Source organism: Bubalus kerabau, chromosome 19 (assembly GCF_029407905.1).
Source record: "Bubalus kerabau isolate K-KA32 ecotype Philippines breed swamp buffalo chromosome 19, PCC_UOA_SB_1v2, whole genome shotgun sequence".
Taxonomy (NCBI): Eukaryota; Metazoa; Chordata; class Mammalia; order Artiodactyla; family Bovidae; genus Bubalus; species Bubalus kerabau.
In genome coordinates, this window is record NC_073642.1 from 33936827 (window position 1) to 33961132 (window position 24306).

Consider the following 24306-nt stretch of genomic DNA (forward strand, 5'->3'; position numbering starts at 1 on the left):
CGCCTAAGAGCATGTTGGGAGCTGCGTGCGCTGTTGGGAAGTGTAGTTCCTCTTGTAGATGGTAAAGCTTGTACGGGTGGAGTCCCAGAGTAGGTGGCTAGGGTGTGGGAAAGGCTTCGGTCAGTCACCTGGCTGAGAGATGGCGGAAGAACCTGGTTCCCGCTGCCCGGCACCGGCGGGTTCCGGGGTCAGGTCTGAGGTCCTGGGTTGCAGCCGACTCTGGTTGTGAGAAGCCAACCGGCTAAGTCCAGGACCCGGTGGGCAATCCCAGCGGTAAACAGCAGCAACTTCCCGAAATAGAGACCCTTGCAGCTGGGCGCAGGGCGCGAACAGGTGCGCGATCAGTGCAGGCTCTGGGGACCCGGTGGTGGCCTTACGTTTCAGCGCTAGTCAGAACACATAAACAGCGTCTCCGCGGGTGGTGGAGTGCAGCCCGGCAACCAAAAGCAGGGGCGGAGAAGCGGAACCTACTTCCGATGTGGGGAAAAGTCTCTCTGCGGTGACATTTAGGCTGAAACCTCAGAAGAAGCCATCTGGAGAAGAGAGGGGACCAGTCTATAGGGCAGGTGGAAGGAACTGCTAGGGAGGTGGCTAGGGGGAGTGCTGAGAGGGGAGGACGGACACACGAGCAAGGGCCGGTCCCTTCCGACCTCTGGAGGCCTCTATAAGGAGCTGGCATTTCATCCTAAATGCCGCAGGCTCGGTGCCTGACCCACAGCCAATTCTCCCCCTTCATACTACTACTCCTTCCTCTCCCTTCATCTGTTTATTCGTGTATTTTGCCAAAAGTGGACTTACCTGGTGGCTCAGATGGTAAAGCGTCTGTCTACAATGCGGGAGACCTGGGTTCTATCCCCGGGTCGGGAAGATTCCCTGGAGAAGGAAATGGCAACCCACTCCAGTACTCTTGCCTGGAAAATCCCATGGACGGAGAAGCTTGGTGCAGGCTACTGTCCATGGGGTCGCAAAGAGTCGGGCACGACTGAGCGATTTCACTTTCACTTTAGCCAAAAGTACTTTAAAGTAAATTAAACAATGCATGCATGCATGCTAATTCACTTCAGTTGTGTCCGACTCTGTGTGACCCTATGGACTGTAGCCTGCCAGGCTCCTCTGTCCATGGAATTTTCCAGACAAGAATACTGGAGTGGGTTGCCCTACCCTTCTTCAGGGGATCTTCCCAACCCAGGGACTGAACCTGCCTCTCTTACATCTCCTGCATTGGCAGGCAGGTTCTTTACCACTAGCGCCACCTGGGGAACTCATTGCTGCTGCTGCTACTGCTGCTAAGTCGCTTCAGTCGTGTCCGACTCTGTGTGACCCCATAGACGGCAGCCCACCAGGCTCCCCCGTCCCTGGGATTCTCCAGGCAAGAACACTGGAGTGGGTTGCCATTTCCTTCTCCAATGCATGAAAGTGAAAAGTCAAAGTGAAGTCGCTCAGTCGTGTCCGACTCCTAGTGACACCATGGACTTCAGCCCACCAGGCTCCTCTGTCCATGGGATTTTTCCAGGCAAGAGTACTGGAGTGGGGTGCCATCACCTTCTCCGATAATAATACAATAACTTTTAAAAAATATGTATTTGTTTATTTGACCGGGGGTGGGGTGGTCTTAGTTGTAGCATGTGGCTCTTTAGTTGCAGCGTGCGAGATCTAATTCCCTAATCTAGTTCCCTCATCAGGGATGGAACCCAGGCCCCCGCTGCATTAGGAGCACCGAGTCTTAGCCTCTGGACCACCAGAAAAGTCCCCAACATAACATCTTAATATTATCTAATACATCCCACATTCAAATTTCCCTAGTTGTCCCCAAAATGTCTTTTATAGCTAGTTTGTTCAAAGCAGAGACCAAACAAGGATTATATGTCTCTTCAATCACTTCCAGTCTAGATGAAACCATCCTTCCCACCTCCTACCCATGTCTCTTGCCTTTTTTTTGGTCTTCATGATACTTACTTACCTTTCTGAAGAGTCCTTTGAAATGCCCCATCAACATTCTGGATATGTTAGATGTTTCCTTGGGTGTTGTTAACTTGTTCCTCTATCTCTAGTTCTCCCTGCACACCAGAAATTAGATCTAGAGGCTTGGAAGTGGAAGTGAAAGTCACTCAGTCGTGTCCAACTCTTTGGGATCCCATGGACTGACCATGGAATTCTCCAGGCCAGAATACTGGAGTAGGTAGCCTTTTTCTTCTCCAGGGGATCTTCCCAACCCAGGGATCGAACCCAGGTCTCCCGCATTACAGGCGGATTGTTTACCAGCTAAGCCACAAGGAAAGCCCAAGAATACTGGGGTAGGTAGCCTATCCCCCTCCAGGGGATCTTCCAGATGCAGGAATCGAACTGGGGTCTCCTGCATTGCAGGCAGATTCTTTACCAAGTGAGTTATCAGGGAAGCCCCAGTATCTCCTAGATGCTGTTCTATACTCCAAATTGCATGACATTAGGAGACACCCAGCCTCTGGTTGTCTCACTCTAGTGGGGATGAAATTGATCACTGGTAAGGCTGTGACAGCCAGACTTCTGTGTTGTAAAGGTATGTTTCATACCGTGGGACCACTGAGTAATCTATGGGGGGATTTCTGTTTACTTAGTTCTGCTTGTTTAAATGAAGTTATATTTTACATACAGTAAAATTCATCCGTTTTAGAGTGTGAGGACTTTTTTGTTATTTTTTTTTTTTTTTTTTTGGCCATGACAAGGTATGCCAGATCTTAGTTCCCCAACCAGGGAATACTGGTTGGAACCCTGCATTGGAAGCATAGAGCCCTAACCACTGGACAACCAGGGAAGTCCCTAGAGTGTGACTTTTGACAAATTCATACACTTATGACAATCATCACCACAATCAAGAGATAATACATTTCTATCATGCCCCCATCCCAAAATTTGCCCACGCACGTTTTTAGTCAATATTTACATTGTACCTGTTGACAACTGCTGATCTGTTTTCTGCCCATATAGTTTTTGCCAATGTCATACATAGGCATATCTTGTTTTATTGCACTCCACTTTATTGCACCTCACAGATAATGGCATTTTTTCTAAACAAATTGAAGGTCTGTGGCAATCCTGCTTTGTCAAGATGATGGTTAGCATTTTTTGGCAATAAAGCATTTTAAAAATTTATTTTATTGAAGTATAATTGGTTTACAATGTTGTATTAGTTTCTGCTGTATAGTAAAATGATTCAGTTATATATTTACATATATTATTTTTCATATTCTTTTCCATTGTGGTTTATTATAGGATATTGCGTATTTTCTTGTGCCATACAGTAGGCTCTTGTTTATTCTGTATATGATGGTTTGCATCTGCCAATCCCAAACTCCCAATCCATCCTCCCCACCACCCCCAGCAATAAAGTATTTTTTAATTACAAAAGTTTTTACAATGTACAGAAAAGCTCGTACATTGCTTTTTAAACACAATGTGGTGGTAGTTGCTCGTCGTGTCCAACTCTTTGCGACCCCAGGGACTGTAGCCCACCAGGCTCCTCTGTCCGTGGGATTCTTTGGGATCCTCCAGGCAAGAATACTGGAGTGGGTAGCCATTCCCTTCTCCAGGGGGTCTTCCGGATCCAGGGATTGAACCCAGGTCTCCTGCATTGCAGGCATATTCTTCACCATCTGAGCCACCAGGGAAGCCCTTAAACAGAATGTATTGCATACTTAATAAACTACAGTACAGTGTAAACAAACTTTTCTATGCACTGGGAAACCAAAAAGTTCATGGGACTTGCTTTATGGCCATACTCACCGTACTGCAGTGTTCTGGAACTGAATCTGCAATATCTCCAAGGTGTGCCTGTACACGGAATCTTTAGTATGTAGCCTTTTGTGTCTTCTTTTGTCCTCATAGCGTAATGCATTTGAGATCCATCTATGTTGTGATGCTTATCAATCCTTCTTATTGCTGAGTAGTGTTTCACTGTGTAGACATACCAGCATGTTTCTCCACTTACCAGCTGAGGGACATTGAGTTGTTTACATGAGGTTATTCTTTACCACCATGCAAATACAGTTTCACATCACATCAACCTTCCACCTAATGGCTTTCTGGTCATTGGTGATCCTTGCCTCAATCAAGTACTTAATTGGGTGTTACAAAATGGTGATTTTCTAATGCTGTCATTCCCTCTACATTAACTTGAATTCTTCTGTGAAGAAGAGCTTTATTTCATTGATTAGGGCTATTTGGGTATTATAAAATACTAAAAAGACAGGATAAATTCTGAAATACTTCTCTTCAATTATCAATTTTTAGACTAAGAATTTGGTGCAATAAAGTCCAGTGGTGAAAAATTAGGGTTGATTTTTTGCGGGGAGGGGGTTAGTTATCTTTTATGGACTCAGATTTTTTTTTACATTCAATAGCTAAATCTGTTCTCTGCCAAATCTTTAACTTTTCCCCCACTTATTGAAAGAGTACTGTTTTAGTCTTTCAGTTCAGTTCAGTTCAGTCACTCAGTCGTGTCCGACTCTTTGCAACCCCATTAATCGCAGCATGCCAGGCCTCCCTGTCCATCACCAACTCCCGGAGTTCACTCAAACTCACATCCATCGAGGCAGTGATGCCATCCAGCCATCTCATCCTCTGTCGTCCCCTTCTCCTCCTGCCCCCAATCCCTCCCAGCATCAGAGTCTTTTCCAATGAGTCAACTCTTCGCATGAGGTGGCCAAAGTATTGGAGTTTCAGCTTTAGCATCAATGAACGCCCAGGACTAATCTCCTTTAGAATGGACCGGTTGGATCTCCTTGCAGTCCAAGGGACTCTCAAAAGTCTTCTCCAACACCACAGTTCAAAAGCATCAGTTCTTCAGCACTCAGCTTTCTTCACAGTCCAACTCTCACATCCATACATGACCACTGGAAAAACCATAGCCTTGACTAGACAGGCTATACAAACAGGTAATCTTAAGAAAGATTGGTAAAAGGCAAGTGAGTATTTACTCACTCAAACTACAATGCTGTGCTACGATAGCAATGAGAGGAGATTGTGTGATGACACAGAAGAGGGAATGCTAGCTGGGTAACCAAGCTTATATTACACATTTGATGAGACTTGGAGTTTTTTTTGTGACTGCCACTTAATTTGCATTTTATTCCATGTTTTTTGCTTTTGTCTTCTTTTTATTGCCCTCATATGGGCTACTTGAACATCTTTTAGAATTCCAATTTGACTTAACTATATTGAGTGCATTACATTGTATATAGCCTTTGAAGTGGTTGCCGTAGGTATTACTCTATACATATATTATACGTGTGTATATACTTGTCACAGTTCACTGATATTGACATTTTATCAATTTGAGTAAAGTGTAGAAACCTTATCTCTTTTTTCCTTCACTAGTTTATAACAACCTTCAATATCTCCTGTACATACATTGAAAACCACATCTAACAGTATTATATTTTGCTTCAAATATGTTGAACATATTTCAGAATACTCAAGAGAAGGAAAGTCTACTGCACCCATGTTTTTATTCTTTCCATTATTCTTCATTCCTAATGTTTCAAGATTTCTTCTATCATGTTCTTTCTGTTTAGAGATCCTCCTTTAGACTTAATTTTTTTAAATTTTATGCTGGAGTATAGTTGATTTACAATGTTGTGTTAGTTTCAGGTATACGGCAAAGTGATTCAGTTTCATATATATATATATGTCTCCATTCTTTTTCAGATTCTTTTCGAATATAGGTTATTACAGAGTATTGAATGGAGTTCCCTGTGCTATACAGTAGGTCCTTGTTGACTATTTTATATAGTGGTGTTTATATGGTAATCCCAACCTCTTAATCTATCCCTGCCTCCTAGCCTTTCCTCTTTGGTAGCCAAAAGTGTATTTTCTATGTTTGTGAGTCTGATGGTTCTGTTTTGTAAATAAGTTCATTTGTATCACTTTTTTTAGATTCCACATATAAGTACTATCATATGACACTTGTCTTTCTTTGTCTAACTTACTTCATTTAGTATAATAATATCTAGGTCCATCCATGTTGCTGCAAATGGCAGTACTTCATTTTTATGGCTGAGTAATATTCCACTGTGTATATGCACCACATCTTCTTTATCCACTCATCTGTCAATGGACATTCAGGTTGCTTCCTATCTTGGCTACTGTGAGTCATGCTTCCATGTACACTGGAGTGCATGTATCTTTTCAAATCATGCTTTCTTACAGACATATACCCAGGAATGGGACTACTGGATCATATTGTAGCTCTGTTTTTAATTTTAAAAGGAAGCACCATACTGTTCTCCATAGTGTTTGTACCAATTTACTTTCCCACCAACAGTGCATGAGGGTTCCTTTTGCTCCACACCCTCTGCAGCATTTATTGTTAGTAGACTTTTTGATGGTGGCCATTCTGACTGATGTGAGATGATACCTCATTGTAGTTTTGATTTGCATTTCTCTAATAATTAGCAATGTTGAGCATAGCTTTTCATGTGCTTTTTGGCCATCTGTATGTCTTTGGGAAAATGTCGGTTTAGATCTTTTGCCCATTTTTTGATTCGGTTGTTTATTTGATATTGAGCTGCATGAGTTGTTTATGTATTTTGGAGATTAATCCCTGTTGGTCACATCATTTGCAAATATTTTCTCTTGTCTTTTTATTTATGGTTTCCTTTTAGCCTTTTGAATTTTATATTAGAACTTCTGGTAATAATTTTATTAGTTATTCCTCATCTGCCAATGTCTTGATCTCCCCCTTTACTCTTTAAAATGTCTTACAATTTTGTCATTTTTAAAAATTGAAATATAGTTAATTTATATTAGTTTCAGGTATGCAACAGAGTGATTCAATATTTTTATAGTTATACTCCATTTAAAGTTATTATAAGACATTGACTGTATACTCTGTGCTGTACATGTGTCCCTGAAACTTATTTATTTTACACATAAAATAAAGATGTTTGTACCTCTTAATCCCCTACTCCTGTCTTATTCCTCCCCTCTTCATCTTGCCACTAGTAACTATTAGTTTATTCTCTATGTCTATGGATCTGTTTGTTTTCTTCTATTCATTCATTTCTTGGATTCTACATGTAAGTGATATCATACACTATTTTGTCTTTCTCTGATTTATTTTACTAAGCATAATACTCTCCTAGGTCCATCTATATTTTTGTAAAAAGCAAAATTTCATTATTTTTTATGGATGACTGACATGTATAATATATTATGAACATTGGGGTACATGTATCTTTTTTAATTAGTGTCTTTATTTCCTGCAGATAAATACCCATAAGTCAGATTGCTGGATTATATGATAGTTCTCTTGCTATTTTTTTTGAGGAAACTCAATATAGCTTCCACAGTGGCTGCACCAATTTATTTTCCCACCGACAATGAACAAGGGCTCCCTTTTCTCCACATCCTTGCCAACATGTGTTATTTGTAGTCTTTTTGGTAATAGCCATTCGGACAGGTGGGAGGTGATATCTCATTGTGGTTGTGATTTGCATTTCTTTAATAATTAGCAATGCTGAGCATCTTTTCATTGCTGGTTGGCCATTCCTATGTCTTCTTTGGAAAAATGATTATTCAAGTTTTCTGCTCATTTTTCAATCGAGTTGTTTCCTTTTTTGATATTGAGTTCTGTGGGCTATTTATATATTTTGGATATTAATCCCTTACCAGTCATATCATTTGCAATTATTTTCTCCCATTCTGTAGACTTTTTTGTCAGTGGTTTCCTTTGCTGTGCCAAAGCTCTTAAGTTTAATTATATGCCATTTGTTTATTTTTGCTTTTGTTTCCTTTGCCTTAGGAAGAAAAAAAATCCCTCCCCCCAAATTGCTACAATTTATGTCAGAGTATTCTGCCTATGTTTTCTTCAAGTTTTATCACGTCTGGTCTTACATTTAGGTCTTTAATCCATTTTGATTTTTTTTATGGTATGAGAAATGTTCTAATTTCATTCTTTTACTCACCCTTTACTCTTAAAAAATATTTATATATATATTTCTTAGGCTGTGCTAGGTCTTACTTACAGCATGCAGGATCTTTAGTTGTCCCACGTGGGATCTTTAGCTGTGGCATGTGGGATCTTTAAATTTTATTATTTATCTATTTTTGGCTGTGCTGGGGCTTCGTTGCTTCATGGGCTTTCCTTTTACAGTGTGCAGGCTTCTCATTGCAATGGCTTCTCTTGTTGTGGAGCACAGGCTCTAGATGGTGGGCTTCAGGAGTTGCAACTTGCGGACTCAGTAATTGTGACACACAGGCCCAATTTTCCTGCAACATGTGGGAACTTCCCGGACCTGGAATCGAACCCATGCCCCCTGCATTGGCAGGTGGACTCTCAACTACTGGACCACCAGGGAAGTCCCCATGTGGGATCTTTAGTTGTAGCATGTGAACTCTTAGTTGCAGCCCGTGGGGTCTAGTTCCCTGACCAGGGATGGAACTCGGGCCCCCTGCATTGGGAGTGTGGCGTCTTAACCACTGGACCCCCAGGGAAGTCCCTTGTCCTTTACTCTTGGGTGACTTTCTCTGAATATAGAATTCTGGGTTGACATTTCTTATCTTTCAGGGCCTGAAACGTGTTGTGTTTGTTATCTTTGGCCTCTGTGGTTTCTGATGAGATATTCAGTCATTCGAATTGTTTTCTGCTTATATGTAAGGTGTCATCTCTGTCTTGCTGCTTTCAGGATTTTTTTTCTTTTCTTTAGTTCTCAGAAGTTTGATTATGATGGATCTTGACATAAATTTCTTCAGATTCAACCTGTGTGGACTTCATTCAGCTTCTTGGCTCTATACATTTGTGTCCTTTGCCATATTCTGGAAAATTTTAGTCATTATTTCTTGGAGGACTTCTGTCCCACCCTCCTTCTCCTTACCTTCTGGGACTCTGACACCACAAGTACTAGGTCTTTTGTTAATAGTCCTACGGGTCCTTGAGGCTCTATTTTATTTTTTGTTCTTGTTGTTTTCCAAGTTATCTTCCCTCTGTTGTTAAGACTGGGTAATTTCTATTGATTTATCTTCAAATCCACTGATTCTTTCTTCTGTTGTTAAGTTCACCCATTTGAGATTTTTACTTGGACTATTGTAGTTTTCGGTTCTAAAATGTTTATCTTGTTCTTTATATCTTCTATTTCTCTGCTGAGACTTGAGGCATTTTTAAGAAGGCTGCTTTAAAATCCTTAGCATAGACTTGTAACATCTGAGACATTCTAGTGTTCACATTTGTCTTTTTTGAGTTGAAATTTTGTTGGCTCTTGGTACAATGAATTTTTAAAATTGAATTCTAAACATTTTGGGTATTACGAAACTGGATCGTATTTAAATCTTCTCTTTTAGCAGGCCTTCTCTGACATGGTGCTAGTGGGGAAAGGGCTATGCCACCTCCTGCCAGCTTGGGTAGGGTCTAAGCTCCCACTCAGCCTTTGTAGGCAGGGGTGGAAGGGGGACTGCAGTTCGCAGGGTGTGGCTGGAGGACAGCCCTTACTGTCTCTAACTTTTCTGTGCCGCTGGACTGTCCTTTTCCTCGTCCACTGCTTAGAGAAAGCAGGCTTTTGTCAGGGCTTCCTTTGTGTGCTGGTGTTTCTAGGCGGTCAGCTTCTCCATCACTCAGCTTGGGATACATGAAACAAAATCTAAGGAATTTTTTGCTGTGTTGTTCTTCAGGTCTTGAGGATCCTAGCCAGTCTGCTGTCTCATCACCTTTCGTAGTCTTATGTTTTATAAAAGTCCAAGGTTTTTAGCTGCACTTAGTGGGAGGAACAGAGAAAAGACCATCTGTTCCATTTCTCCAGAAGCAGAAGCCAGGAGGGGAATCAGGCCTTACCTCTTTAAATTGTCCCATCTTTAGCCAGTGGATCAAGCTGGCTCCTGTTGATATGACTCATTTTTAATAGTTTCCTTGGACCCTGAGACTTGCCTGGTGCTCAGGTGGTAAAGCATCTGCCTACAATGTGGGAGAAACCAGGTTCGATCCCTGGGTCAGTCAGATCCCCTGGAGAAGGCGATGGCAACCCACTCCAGTACTCTTGCCTGGAAAATCCCATGGACAGAGGAGCCTGATAGGCTACAGTCCATGCCTAATAGGCAAAGAGTCGGACATGACTGAGCGACTTCACTTTCACTTTTGGACCCTGAGATGTTCTAGGCTCCCCCTATACTCTCCCTGCCACAGACCAGGGATCAGTATTTTCTACAAGTGGCCCTGGACGGCCTAAGACAGTCCTGGGAATCCCTTTGTCTTAGTCTGTTCAGGCTGCTATAACACAATACCATGGACTGGGTGGGTTAAACGACATATATTTCCCACAGTTCCAGAAACTGTGAAGTCCACGTTCAACTCAGAATGAGTTCTTGGTGAGAGCTCTCTCCTGCTCTGTGGGACGGCTGTCTTCTTGCTATGTTCTTATATGGCCTTTCCTCAGTACATGTTTATAGCTAGAGAGTCTGTCTTCCTTTTTTTGTAAGAACACTAATCCCATCATGCAGGTCTCAAGACTTCATGTGAACCTAATTACTTCCCGAAGGCCCCACCTCCTAAAACCCTCTCACTGGGGTTGGGGCTTGGTACATGGGAATTTAGGGGTGGGGTCACAATCATTCAGCCCATTATCCCATTCCCCTTGCCAATGAGTGGTTCAGGCATGGGCCTTCTCTCTTCCTAGAGAAGATGACACGGAGCCAAGGGCTCTCTCCTTTCTCTACTTGGGGCATCTGGTGTTGGGGCCACCTACTTGATGCCAGCTTCAAGACAAGGCCAGCACCGAGAGGGCAGAGCCAAGAGCATCCTAGGACCAGGAGCTGGAGCCCTGATTCTCCTGTCTACAGACAAGCTGTCTCGTTTTGGTCCTCATTCTGCCTCACCCCTGACCAGCCTCAGCCAGCAGCCGAGAAAAGAAAACGGACCATAGGTCAGTGTATCACTTGGTCTCTGTCACGAAAACCTCTGATCTGAACCCTAAAGAAATCACGCACACACTTCTTTACACTTTTCACACTTCTGTTTATTCTTCCTTCTCAGGAAAACCATTGATAAGTGCCTTTCACAGGGGAGGGAAGGCAATGCTGGAAGTGTTCTCAGGATCCCAGGCTGGATTCTCAGGTGGTAACCTAGGAAGCCAGAGATCCAGGAGACCAGACCCTGGAGCTGGGGCCACCCCCTAATGAGAAGTTCGAGGGCAGCTCCACATGGGGCCCCGTGCTCTTCTTCTCAGCCCACGTTGCTCATCAGGGTCTGGGCCTGCTTTAAGTCTGCAGTGGGGAGAGGCAGGCAGGCGGCAGCAGTTAGGCAGGACCTCAGGGTGCCCCTTACCCTCCCGATACAGCCGAGCCTCACCTGCCAGGAGGACCTGGAACTTGTCTGCTGAGAGGGACATGGCAACAGGCTGGGCCGGGGCATCTGGGGAAGCGGCCACCTCCAGCTGCAGGTGTATCAAAGGCTCTTCCACGGTGCGCAGCAGGCTAGAGCTCAGGGTGTAGTCCACCCGCCAGCCCACGCCTACCAGCCTGTTCACTGCGAGACCAAGAGGGGCTTGAGGTAACAGGCCGAGGAGCCAGGCGGCCCAAGCCCTCACCCTGGCTCAGCCCCAAACCCTCCAGAGCTCTGTGGCCTTTGAGAAGCTCTCATCCCTCTGACCCAGGAAGTCAGACTACCCAGCACAGGTCTCAGAGGAGAGAAACCCAGGCTGGAGCCAGGAATCCCAGCCCTGTGACTGCTTGACATGACTCAGTTAAGTATACTTTCTGAGGATAAACACCTCCCAAACCACAGGCACCTTCCAGAAGGAAGCCCAGCCCTGGCCCGGGCCCACCCTGCACTCACCCCGCAAGCTGCAGGCCCGCAGGCGCGCCTGCAGGGAGCTCTGCTTCTCCTCGTAGCAGCGACAGAGGCTGGCCGCGTGCTCTGGGGACGAAAGGAGGCCCCCTGAGCTAGCAGGTGGGGGCTCGGGCTCAGGTGGCTCAGAGCGCAGGTCTCAGGCTCCTGGCCCAGAGAAGGCAAGGTGTTTCCCAGGGTCACACAGCCTGACCTCCGCCCAGCACCCCTTGGCCCAGGTCACCCTACTGCCTGCCCTCATCCCCGTACCTTTGGGCAGCCCCAGCTGCTGCAGTTCGCTGGACAAGGACTCGCCATCCACGCTGTGCTTGGCCGCGCTGGAGAGGATGAAACTCAGCACTGCCACCGTGGCCTTCACATCGCCTGACTCTGGGGGGAGCCGTGGGTGGAGTTGGGGTGTCACTGCGGCCCCAAACACCTCCTTGTGGCCCCACTAGCTTCAGCTCAGAGTCCCCAGGCCTCCTAAAGCCATGAGCACTGCCACTGCCCCACCGGGAGCTGGTGGAGGCCCTGGGGTGGCAGTGGCTTTCCTCCCTATCCCCTCTGCTGGGGCCAGCGGGTCAGAGCTGGCTGGGAGGAGGGGCCTCTGTGCCAGGCCCCAGGCTGAGTACCCAGGGTCACCCAAAGGTCTGTGGAGCCAGTGGGGTGCTCACCAAACCTGGCATCCATGGTGAGCTTCAGGATCTTCTCATACTGTGAAGAAAGGAGGCTCTCAGGGCAGGGCTGGTCCCCTGCTCACCAGCCCCCTGGCCTGGACCCTGTGGTTTGGACACGAGGTATCCAGGGAGGGTGGGAGCTGATCACCCACCCACCTCGGTCTGGTGCACTTTCAGGGCAGTGGGGTCACTGGGTCATGGGACCGTGGCGGGCAGGGTCCTGTACTCACGTCAATGCCCCCTCCCAGAAGGTCCTTCAGCACCTGGCCACACAACAGCCTCAGCTTCACAGAGGACTGGAGGGGGAGGCCTTATATCAGTCAGACTGACCCACCTCACACAGGCACGCTGAGGGGCTGGCTCAGAGAGGGCTGGCCACATGATCAGTCACACAGCGTGAGAGAATGGCCCAAGAGGGCTGAGACCCCAACTCAAGAGTGACCTCACCACCCTCCACCCCGCCCCCAAGAGCCCCCAGCTGCAATCCCTTCCTGCCCCCACCCCCAAGATCCCATGCACTCAACAATCTTGGCCAGCGTGCTGATCTCTGCCAGGACCCAGTCGGGACAGTCCAGGTCACCACAGAATCGGAACCGCTGCAAGAGAGTGAGGTAGGTGGTCAGGCTGCAGGGCGGGCTGACATATGCCCAGGTGTCTCCCGCGCTACTGCTCCGCAGGGTTCCTGCTCCCTGATAAGATGGACGAGCCCTAGCCACTTGTTCTCCCCTACTACCAGGCTGTTTAGAGAACACTCTCCCTGACTCTTCTGCCACCAAACCTTGTTCTGATGCGTGTCCCAGGCATTCACCTCCTCTGCGGACATGCCTGGGTGCCTGCTCTGTGGGAGAACCCACTGTAAGCGCTGGGGGTGCCGCATGGAACCCATGACCCTCTCACCTCCTCTTCCTTTCCCTCTCCAGCTCCAGCTATACTAGCCTCCCTGTTGCTTCTGTTGCAAATTAAACATGGCTTGCTCTCTCATGTCACTCAGGTCTCTGCCCAAATGACACCTATTCTGATGGGCTTTCTCTGACTATTTGCTTTCTTAAATAGCCCCTCACACAAGGTAATCTGGAAAGGCCAGCGGATGTATTCATTATCTTGATCGTGGTAATGTTTTCATGAGCATACACGTCAAAACTTATTGAACCATACATTTACACATGTATGATTTATGTTGATTTTATCTTAAAGAAGCCGTTTAAACAGCTCTTCACCATCACGTCCTAGCTCCTTCTCTTCCTTTTTGATCTCCACAGCATTTATCACATCACATATCACATTTTATTACTTATCCAAGGTCTATCTTCTGTTAGAATGCAAACCCACCCAGTCAACCACATATTGATTATATCCTCCACCCGCCTGACCCACTGTCCTTTGCCCTGTTTCTGCGGCAAAGCTCTAATGCACACAATGTCCATGTTCATCTGTCCACACCTCTACCTGCGCTGCTTTCAGATATTGGAAACAAAGCCTGCCAACTCGAGATACGGTGAACCCATGTTCTCCTGATTCTGTCAGGCCCTCAAGGCAGCCCCATTAACTCCATGTCTTCTACTTTGCCCCACTGTTCACTGTTCACTTCAGACCTGCTCCATGACCCTTTCACCTCCAATGCTCCTTTCTGGCCTGCCACCCCCTTGATCACATGTGACCCCAGTGAAGTCCTCTAGCCATGGTCACAAATGACTTTTGTCACTAAACCTAGTCTTCCTCTTCCTTAGCTCATCCACAACAGTGGACACAAACCCATCCTTCTTGAAGCAACACCCTCTTCTGGATTTCTCCCTCTGGTCTGGCCTCTGTCTCATTTGCTGGCTCACTTCTCCCCACCCCCAGCCCCCAAATGGTGATCTCAGTAGGCTGCCTGCTGTCATTACTCTGAGGCAAGGCACTGGGACTGCTGGTGAGGTGGTGGGGTGTTAAGCAAAGTCTGGGGCTTCTTTCCCTACTTCAGGGATTTTTAACTGTTTTGTGGCATGGACTCATCAGGCATCTGGTGAAGACTACAGGCCTCTCTAAAAACAATGTTTTCAAATGAATAAAGTACACAGGAAAAACTACATAGTAAAAGACACTAATTAAAAGTTATCAAAATAGGTAGTTCCCTGGTGGCCTAGTGGTTAGGCTCCTGGGCTTTCACTGCTGTGGCCCTCGGTTCAATCCCTGATTGGGGAACAGAGATCCCTCAAGCCACATGATGTGGCAGGGGAAAAAAAAGTTATCAAAATATTCAAAACCAATTGGTGACGTGACATATGTTTCAAGTGATGACAGTAATTTGGAAATGAGCATAAATATGTAAATAATGCCAACAGCTGTGACATGAAAATATCTGATTTCTATTAGTGACAAAGTCAGAGGTGCTGCTAATAACACTGAGGTCTGTTGCCAACATTCATAACTGGAGGAAATATTAAATTTCAGTTTGAAGTTAGTGAAAATTGAGATATAATATTTTCCTAAGTTTATGGGCCCCTGACTTCTACCCACTGGACTGTTTTATCATCTCTGGACTTTCTCTGACTTCTACCACCTCTGTATTATTTACATTTTTACCATAAGAATGTGTTCCTTGTGTAACTTCTTAAAATAACCAGAATTTCTCTAGGTTCTGTCCTAGGCCCTTTCTCCTGAACTCACACTGTGGATGAGACATATCATCCTGCTGACGACTCCCGAATTTATAACCGCCATTGTATTGTAGATTCTCTTCTGAGCTCCAGACCCTTAAATCCAGACTGTCTCCCACCCGGTGCACCTGGCCGCTTAGAAGCCTCACTAAGCATGTATCACACTGACTGGTTCTCTTCCTTCTGAAACCTGCCCCTACCTGTCCCACCACCACTGAGCACCAGTACCTGGGAACCAAACCCAGCTCCCTCCCTCTCCCTTCTCCCTCATGCATTTAGTCTCTGAGCCCCACTGATCTCCTCCACTTCTATCTCCACTCTCTCTCAAGTCACTACCATCTCCTGGGTGGGGGAGTGTCTGCTGCCCCAGGCTGTTCCCCTCTTCCTCCCTCAACAAATCAGCTGAAAGGCTCTTCCTCATTTCCCTGCTGCCCTTTCTTAAAAAGTCCAAACTCCTCTCAAGACCCAGCAAGCTGTGGACTTTGCTTATCTGTCGAGCCTCATCGTTCACTAGCCTCTAGTTTCTACTCTTCCAGGTGATGAAATGCATTCATTCCTACGGTTCCGAGCTCTCACTCACCTGAAGTCTTTGAATGCTGTCCCCTATCTGAAGATATAGCCTCCCACCAGCCCCCTTCCATGCCTCCCAATTCCTGGTACACTAGCTGCTTTCTTTCTGCCCCAGCAAGTTTTCTTCCCGGCTCACAGGCCCTCAGGTGATGTCATCCTTGGGAAGCCTTCTGGCACTATGCGCAAGATGAGTTTAGTCCCTCCCGGCTCAGGTCTTAACTATGACTGCCCATTCAAGCCTCCAACTCTGCCCTTCCCTCCTGCAGCCCAAGTCCTAGTGCCTGGCACAGTCCTGGTATACAGTAGGCACTCACAATCTGTTAAAGGAACAAATGAATGGATAAGTTGAGAAGTTTCCACCCCGTATATACTCCTTTCTGCCTCTGGGAAGAGCAAAGGGATTTCCTAACAGTGCAGAAGACTGAGCGAAATTGTCAGCAAGTTTTCCTCCAAGTTCCACAGGAAGGCTGGGAGGTGGGCGCCTTCGGGACGTCCTGCTCAGGGGCAGAGAAAGGCCTAGAGAGACAAGCCCCAGCTCCTGCCCCCGAGAGTTCGGGCCCTTCCTTCCAGTCAAGACACTAAGCCTGCAGTCCCGCCCTGCTGGAGGAGGATGGAGGGAGGCTTTTCTTGACCAGACCCTCGGCTTTAACGACCTCACCCAAGTGTCTGCTCCGCGGCCCGGGCAGATTTCCCATCTCCTTCCCGCAGCAGCGGCGGGGGAATTTGGGGGTCCTACCATGCCCGCCCTCAGCAACCACAGCCTCGTATCAACCCTCATCCCTCACCATTGCTCCAGGAAGCCCGCGCCCAGGACTTTCACCTTCCTGTCGCGCCGGGTCAGCTGATGCAGCGGTCACGTGACGCTTGGGCGGGGCTTCCTGGGGCGGGGCTTCCTCGGATCAAGGCGGGAGCGAGTCGCCCAGACCCGAGTTGCTGGAGCGAAACACGGTGTCCTTTTGTCAGTCCCCAGAACCTTTCCCCGGAAAGGACCAGCGCCAACCCCCAGGTTAACTGAAAACACAACCAAAGCAGCAGGAAGAGGGAGTGGAAGCCGTTTAATTTGTTCTCTTTAAGGCAGGGGAGGCCTTCCTTTCTGCAGTGGTATTCAGGTCTTTTCCATGTTTTGCATCAGTAAGCAGTGCCCTTACTATACAGGTGTGGGTTGTGGCAAAAGATATATTTGTAAAACTTTATTGGAATAGGATGCACATACAGGAAGTTGTACATAGTACAAATACAGAGCTTAATGAATTTCCATAAACCGTACGCCTCGTGTAACCAACACCCAAGTAAGGAAACATTACCAGTACCCCAGATACCTCCTTCAAGTGCCCGGTAGTGCCTGGGTATTTCATTTCATTTTGATGAATCCCTTTAGTTGCATAGCAAAAAGCCTGTAAGAGTTGACATGCTCAGAATGCTTTTGCAGCTTCACCAACATCAGCTGTTTATCTTAATTTTTCTCAATCTAATGGGAGAGGAAAAGGTTGCTTTAAATTGTATTAGTCTGCTTACTGGTGAGCTTGAAGTAATGAATAGACCAGGAAAACTAAGTTTCCAGTATTCCCTTAAATAGACAAAAACAAACAAAAGATAGCAACAACAAAAGTACACTAGAGTATAAACTAATGACCAAAAAAGAAATTGAAAAGTTTGATTTCTCTCTTCATTTCTATGCCTCTCACCTGTACGGTAGGCCCTGATTGTTTTTTTGTTGCAGCCTTTCAAGCTATGAAAAGGATAGAGCCCATGACAATTAAACCACTCCATAAATAGAAAGAGATGGAAAGTTAATTCTTGCTAAAATTGATCACACTTAAAAAGATCTTTGTAAAAATCATAAACATCAGTACAATGAAATCAATAGTGTTGCAATATCAAAAAAATTTTTTAAGAGGACAAGAATAGTTCTAAAAGAAGAAATGAATTGACACACTTAGGAAATCATTATGAAAAAGAAGAAAAAAATTAGTAATAGATGAAAACTGCCCTGTTGATAGGGTATTTGAAAGACAAAACAGCAAACATCAAACAGACAATTTATTTAAATTTGGAAATAAGGCAAAGGCAGGTGGCATGTCCTTTTAATGTCATACTGGAGTATTGTCTCACAGATTTGTTTCACAAATAAAGATTATTTGACTATTTAGACCAGTAGTTATCAAATTTTTAGCGTGTTTAAGAATCACCTGCTGGGCTTGTTACAACAGTACTAGGCTCCACCCCCAGAGTTTCTCTAATTAATTAGCTCTGGAATGAGACCTGAAAATTTGCATTTCCAACAGGTTCCCTGGTCTGCTGAGGTTTCTAGTTTGGGGACTACACTTTGAAAGCCACTAATGTAGGAAAATGTACCTGAGAAATTACATGTTAACTCATGATTTTCTGTCCAGTAGAAAAGATAACCCCAAAGATTACAATTTTATTGCCCCATATGTAATTATCAGGTTTTTGTCTCTCAGCACACACTTTGAAATGCCTTTGCCTGTGCACTAGAATACTTCTCAACACAGACATAGGAAAATACTTAAGGACACGAGGGTGGGGGAGGGAGAGGGTGAGATGTATGGAGAGAGTAACATGGAAACTTATATTACCATATGTAAAATAGATAGCCAATGGGAATTTGCTGCATGACTCAGGAAACTCAAACAGGGACTGTATATCAACCAAGAGGGGTAGGGTGGGGAGGGAGATGGGAAGGAGGTTCAGAGGGAGGGGAAATATGTATACCTATGGCTGATTCATGTTGATGTATGGCAGAAACCAACAAAATTCTGTAAAGCGATTATCCTTCAATTAAAAAAAAAAACACTTCTCAAAATGTTCCTTGGGGACCTTACTGGTGGTCCAATGTTTAAGACTCTGTGCTGCCAATGCAGGGGGTGTTGGTTGGATCCCTGGTTGGGAACTAAGGTCCCACATGCCGTGTGGCCAAAAGATTTTTTATTAAGTTCTTTGAATTAGCTTTACCATCTTACTGTTCCCTGATTAATTAAAATATTTGACATGCTTTCCTCCACTTGTATGAAAGTCATGTTTTTCACTTTTTTGCAAATTAAACTTTGATACAGTATACTCATATACTAGCCCTGGACAGGAGTACACAGATACTATATTGTAATACTAGATGTATTGCCCTTACAGTCAGGAGCAGTAATGCCTTCTCATTATGACCCAACATTATCCTAGAAGTGCTATGGCCTGGGCTTCTCAACTGGGGGTGATTTTGCCTTCCGAAGGGATATTTGATAATGTCTGGAGATATTTTTAGTGGTCACAACTATAGAATTCTGGCATCCAGAGGACAGAGGGCAGAGGCCAGGAACACTGCTAAGCAGCCTGCAAGGCATGAGATGGTCCCCAGTAACAAAGAAAAGACGGCCAGGTGGTAGTGGAGGGCGCTGGGGCATTGCATATAGACCAGGCTCTCCAGACCCACCTGGGGCAGCGGAGTCAGAAGCCCACAGGTGAACACCTGCTCATCCCAGCCCCACACACCCCGCAGGTGGAGAGAGGAAGGCTTCATAAGGAGGTGGAGGCAAGCAGGCAAGCGTGGATCTCATCTGTCTGCCTGAGAGAAAGCCCCAGATCAGCACTGGGAGGGTCAGCCCACGTTCCTGAGCAAGTAAGGGGGTGGTCCTGGCCAGAACTCTGGAACCCTGGCTAGTTGCAGACCCCCCTCTTGCCCCACAGATCATCATGGGAGTCCTGTCCAGCCTCTGGCCATGAGGTGATTTTTTGGCTTCTAACGCCGAGGCTCACCTTGCCTTTCTCTCTCACCTGCCGCTCTCGTGCAGCCCCGCATTGAAGGTGAGTGTCTCTCTGAGGTGGTCTGAGGGGCTAGGGGTGCAGGCCCAGGGTCAGTGGCTTGGGCTGGGTCAGGGGCCAGTCCCAGATAAGTCCCCGTGCACCTTCATCCTCAGCTGGGGCCTCCCCCCACTGCACAGCACAGCTGCAGCTGTGGGCCAGGGGGACCCCAAGGACCAGGGACTGACCTCACTGAGACTGGCCACTCCCTTGCAGCCCCCACAGCAGCTCTGCACCCCCTCTCCAAGTCCCACACATGCCCCAGGTCCATCCAGTCTGCTTCTCCTGACTTCCAAAAACACTGGGTTTTGTACCCCCAACCCCTCACACCAGGTTCTTTGCCCAGGAGACTGCTGAGAGGGGAACTGGCTGCACCTGCTGGAGAAAGGCCTTAGGAAATCCGCTTCTTTGGGATTCGTTCCACCTTCATTCATTCACTTCCCAAATGCTCTTTTTCTCTATGCCAAGCTCTAGCGTGATAGGTCAAGCAGGGTGTGTGCCCTGAGGAGTTCCCCTCTTTGGAGACAGGCAGACAGACTTTCAGGCCTTGGTTGTGTGGGCACCCAGGATTGGGAAGGGGAGGGCCTCACTCACAAAAGGTGATGGTGGGTGTGAATATGGAGGGCGTGGGGGCGACCACAGGCCAAGGGTGTCCAGGCGAGCTCTGCTTGTGAAACTGGGGTGTGTGCAGGCGCTGCTCTGTCTGGAAGGCCTCCTGACCTTGCCAACAGTTGGCCCTGGCTGGATCACAGGTAAAGGCTTCATGTTGATTTTTTTGTGCTCAGTCATTCAGTCGTGCCCAACTCTGTATGACCCCATGGACTGTAGCTCACCAGGCTCCTCTGTCCATGGGATTCTCCAGGCAAGAATACTAGAGTGGGGTGCCATTTCCAACTCCAGGGGATCTTCCCGACTCAGGGATCGAACCCGCTTCTCTTGTGTCTCCTGCATTGGCAGGTGGATTATTTACCATGAGCACCACCTGGGAAGTAATATTTAGTACATTCGAATTACATAACTAAACATAATTGTAATAAAAAAAATCACAAAATACAGGACTTCTCTGGTGGTCCAGTGGCTAAGACTCCATGATACCAACGCAGGGGGCACATGTTCGATTCCTGGTTGGGAACTAAGATCCCATATGCCATCTGGTGCAGCCGAAAGGTTTTTTTTTTAAATTATAAAATACAGAGAAGTTAAGCAAAAATCTGTAAACCCTTTTTCTCCCCCCAAAAAACTGCTGTAACAGCCCTTTCCAACTTTTTCCCCATGCATATGCAACTGTGACCTAATAAGAAATACACATTTGGTCTTTACCATGGGTTCCTGATACAGAACTCCTAAATTCCTTGATGTTTCCTGGGCAATAGCAGCCTCTTTTGCTCTAATGAGGTGACTCTGGGTGGGGTCCTGGATAGCTTCAGGATGGGGGCTGGTCACCAGGAAGACCAAGCCATGATTAGAAGCTTGGATGGAACTTCCCCCAGTGGCTAAGACTCTGCACTCCCCAATACAGGAAGCCTGGGTTCAATCCCTGGTCAGGGAACTAGATCCCACATGCTACAGCTAAGAGTTCACCTGCTACAGCTAAGACCCAAGTGCATTCAAATAAATAAATTAATTTTTAAAAAAGAATCTTGGAGAGGGGCTGCTGAGTGAATTAACTGTTGGTTATGGCTACGTGATGAAGCCTCCATAATGATCTGTGAACCACAGAGCTTCCAGGTTGGTGTGTGGGGAGGTGGCACACCCCAACTCCACTGGGACAGATGCTCCTGTCTTTGGAACCTCCCAGGCCTTGCCCAGTGCGTCTCTTCATTTACTGTTTAACTGTATCATTTATCATGTTCTTTATCATATAGCACATTGGTGAGCATAAGTGTTTGCCTAACTTCTGTGAACCGTTACGACAAATTATTTCACCTGAGGAGGCAATTGTGAGAATACTGATTTGTAGCCAACCTGGACCTACTGGGGGGTGCGGGGGCAACTCTTTGGTGATTGGTGTCTGAGGTAAGGGGAAATCTTGGGGACTCCTGCATGGTTTGGTGCTATCCCCAGGTAGAAAGTGTCAGAACAGGATTGTAGGACATTCAGCCAGAGAGTGGGTTGGTGAGGGGAGAAACCCACACTTTTGATGTTGGAGTATTCAGCGTGGAGGAATAGTTTTTCCTTTTAGTCTCTATAATTATAACCTTTATAAAACAGTGTACCATATTCTATTTTGGAATCTAAGTTTTCACCCAGCAGTGACTAGTGGCAGGCTTTGAACAGGTTAGGAATCATGCGGGCCCTGCCCTGGGCTCCAGCAGGGATAAAGTGCACTATACGAGGAGTCTGGCCACGCTGCTGGGTGACCTTGGGTAAGCCTCTACCATCCTCAGAGCCTCCATTTTCTTGGTCAGATTAAGAGTGTGGGTAGTACAGGGTCAGTGTCTGAAAAGTAGAGCTCCATGCAAAGCTGGGCAGGCTGTGCACTGCACAATTTTAGGAGGAGGAGGAGGGGTATTCTTGTCATAATATGTGTGAAGAGAGCCCCCAGAGCTGAGGAATAAATGGGCCCTGCCCGAAATGTGGTGTGTAAACCTGTTGGTACACCAGATGATTTTAGTGGCATGCAAATGCAGTCCTTCTTACAGTTACTTCCTATTTGTAGTAAACGATACCGACTTTCCACTTGAAGAGCTTGGCCTTGCCGTGCAGCTTGAGGGATCTTAGTTCCCCAACAAGGGGTTGAACCCTGGGCCCTCAGTAGTGAAAGCACTGAATCCTAACCTCTGGTGTGCATGCTGAGCCCCTTCAACCGAGTCCAACTCTTTGCGACCCCACAGACCGTAGCCCACCAGGCTCCTCTGTCCATGGGCTTCTCCAGGCAAGAATACTGGAGTGGGTTGCCATGCCCTCCTCCAGGGGATCTTCCCAACCCAGGGATTGACCCCATGTTTCTTACATCTCCTGCGTTGGAAGGCAGGTTCTTGACCACTAGTGCCGCCTGGGAAGCCCCATAACTGCTGGACCACCAGGGAATTCCCTCCCTAGAGTTTCTGATCAGGAGATCAGAGGTGGAACCTGATGATTTGAATTTCAAGCACGTTCCCAAGTGATGCTTTGCTGCTGGTTCAGGGACCACACTTTGAGGACCACTTACCAACTTGTTTTCTTTTTAATACAATTGTTTAGCTTTTAAAAATGAGTACATGTTCAACATCACTAACCATTAAGGAAATGCAAATTCAGACCATGGTAAGAGAACACAACATACTTACTAGAACAACTGAACTAAAACGAGGGGAACTGAAAAGTAGTGAGCATATAAATACAAATAAAACTATCTATCATATGTGTCTGGTGGAAATATAATGTGGTCCAAACATTCTGGAAAACAGTTTGGCAGTTTCTTTTAAAAACTAAACATACTAGCAATTGTACTCCTGGGCATTTATCCCAGAAAGATAGAAACTTAAATCTACACAAAAATCTGTATATGAGTGTTCATGGCAGATTTATTTGTAAGAGCCCCAAGCTGAAAACAGCCAAATATCCCTAAAATGATGGCTAAGCAAAGTGTTTTACAACCATATTAAAAACTACTATTGTTCACCTTAAAAATAAGTTATTTTACTAGCAGAAAATGCATTTCTTTGGAAATGGCAAAGGAACTGAAATTCTGGATAAGCAAGCTACAGCAAAAAGCATAACCAAGTCCAACAAAGAAAGAGGGTGAGAGGATTTGTTTTGAATGAAAGTCCATCAGAGAAAAATGGGGGTTCAGGGTGATGATGGTTTTCTGTTTGGCTGTTGCTGAGGTAGTAAATTTCTTGTAGAAGATGCAATGCACATCTTTTCTCCTTGGGGTCAAATTCACCCAAGTCCTGTAATAGACATGGAGTGGTACTGGGGAAGAGCTCCCTCTTCTGGCCTCTGAACTCCATTTTAGTGAGGTTTGGAGACTCAGTTGCTCAGTCATGTCCAATTCTTTGCAACTCTGTGGATGGAAGCCTGTTAGGCTCTTGTATTCATGGAATTTTCCAGGTAAGAATACTGGAGTGGGTTGCCGTTTCTTCCTCCAGTGGGTCTTCCCGACCCAGGGATCGAACCCACATCCCTTCCACCTCATGCATTGACAGATGGCTTCTTTACCACCGCGCCACCTGGAAATCCCTTTTTTACACTATTCATCAGTAACAAGGGACAAGCCATTGATACATGCAATAACATGGATGGGTCTCAAGGGTATTGTTCTGAATAGAAAAAAAAAGCCGATCTCAAAAGGTCACATGACATACGATTTTATATAACAGTCTTGAAATGACAGAATTATACAGGTGGAAAAATGATCAGTGGCTGCCAGGGGACAGGGATGGTGGGAGAGGAGAGATAAGGTGTGACTATAAAGGAGTAGCAGAGGAGCTCTTTATAGTGGTGGGATAGTTCTGAATCTTGATCATAGGTGGTTACATGAATCTACATGGGATAAAAGGATAGAACTATACCTTTGGCATTGTGTGGATTTTGTATTACATGTAATCACTGGAGGAAACAGAGAAGGGTACACAGAACCTCTCTGCACTATCTTTGAAATCTTTGAATCTATAAAGATTTCAAATGAGTTTTAAAAAGTGAAAAGTAATTTGTCGTGGTCCCTGCGTGGGTTGGAAAAAAATTTCCAGACACAAGGCAGAACAAGAACAGACTGGAATTTATTAGAGCTGGAGATGCTGTTAGAACAGTATGTTGGCTCAATGGAGAGCCCCTTTGTGAGCTAGTAGCCAATTCTTAGGAGAAGGCAATGGCACCCCACTCCAGTACTCTTGCCTGGAAAATC

The 24306-nt window shown here is 46.0% G+C and overlaps 1 protein-coding gene across 3 annotated transcripts; it reads right to left on the reverse strand.

Annotated features, from left to right (window-relative positions):
• Positions 1–10951: 10951 nt before the first annotated feature.
• On the reverse strand, positions 10952–16537 carry COMMD4 (COMM domain containing 4). Of its 3 annotated transcripts, none has more exons than XM_055555555.1 (8): positions 16454–16537; positions 12987–13058; positions 12693–12758; positions 12460–12499; positions 12056–12175; positions 11795–11875; positions 11309–11485; positions 10952–11223 (listed from the first exon to the last, which is right to left on the reverse strand). In XM_055555555.1, the coding sequence occupies exons 1-8, from the start codon at positions 16454–16456 to the stop codon at positions 11183–11185; spliced, it is 600 nt and encodes a 199-aa protein (XP_055411530.1). In that variant the 5' UTR covers positions 16457–16537; the 3' UTR covers positions 10952–11182. The 3 variants fall into 3 exon arrangements, with proteins under 3 accessions (XP_055411530.1, XP_055411528.1, XP_055411529.1); XM_055555553.1 differs by lacking the exon at positions 16454–16537 and adding an exon at positions 16327–16422; XM_055555554.1 differs by lacking the exons at positions 11795–11875; positions 16454–16537 and adding an exon at positions 16327–16422.
• Positions 16538–24306: the final 7769 nt, after the last annotated feature.

Excerpts from the sequence above, each read along its gene's own strand:
- COMMD4 (XM_055555553.1), bottom strand. The coding sequence starts at position 16,407 with ATGGTAGGACCCCCAAATTCCCCCGCCGCTGCTGCGGGAAGGAGATGG. Across the intron at positions 12,500-12,692 it reads TTCTGGGAGGGGGCATTGAC|TATGAGAAGATCCTGAAGCT; the intron begins GTGAGTACAGGA and ends CTTTCTTCACAG. Across the intron at positions 12,176-12,459 it reads CACCATGGATGCCAGGTTTG|AGTCAGGCGATGTGAAGGCC; the intron begins GTGAGCACCCCA and ends GGCTCCCCCCAG.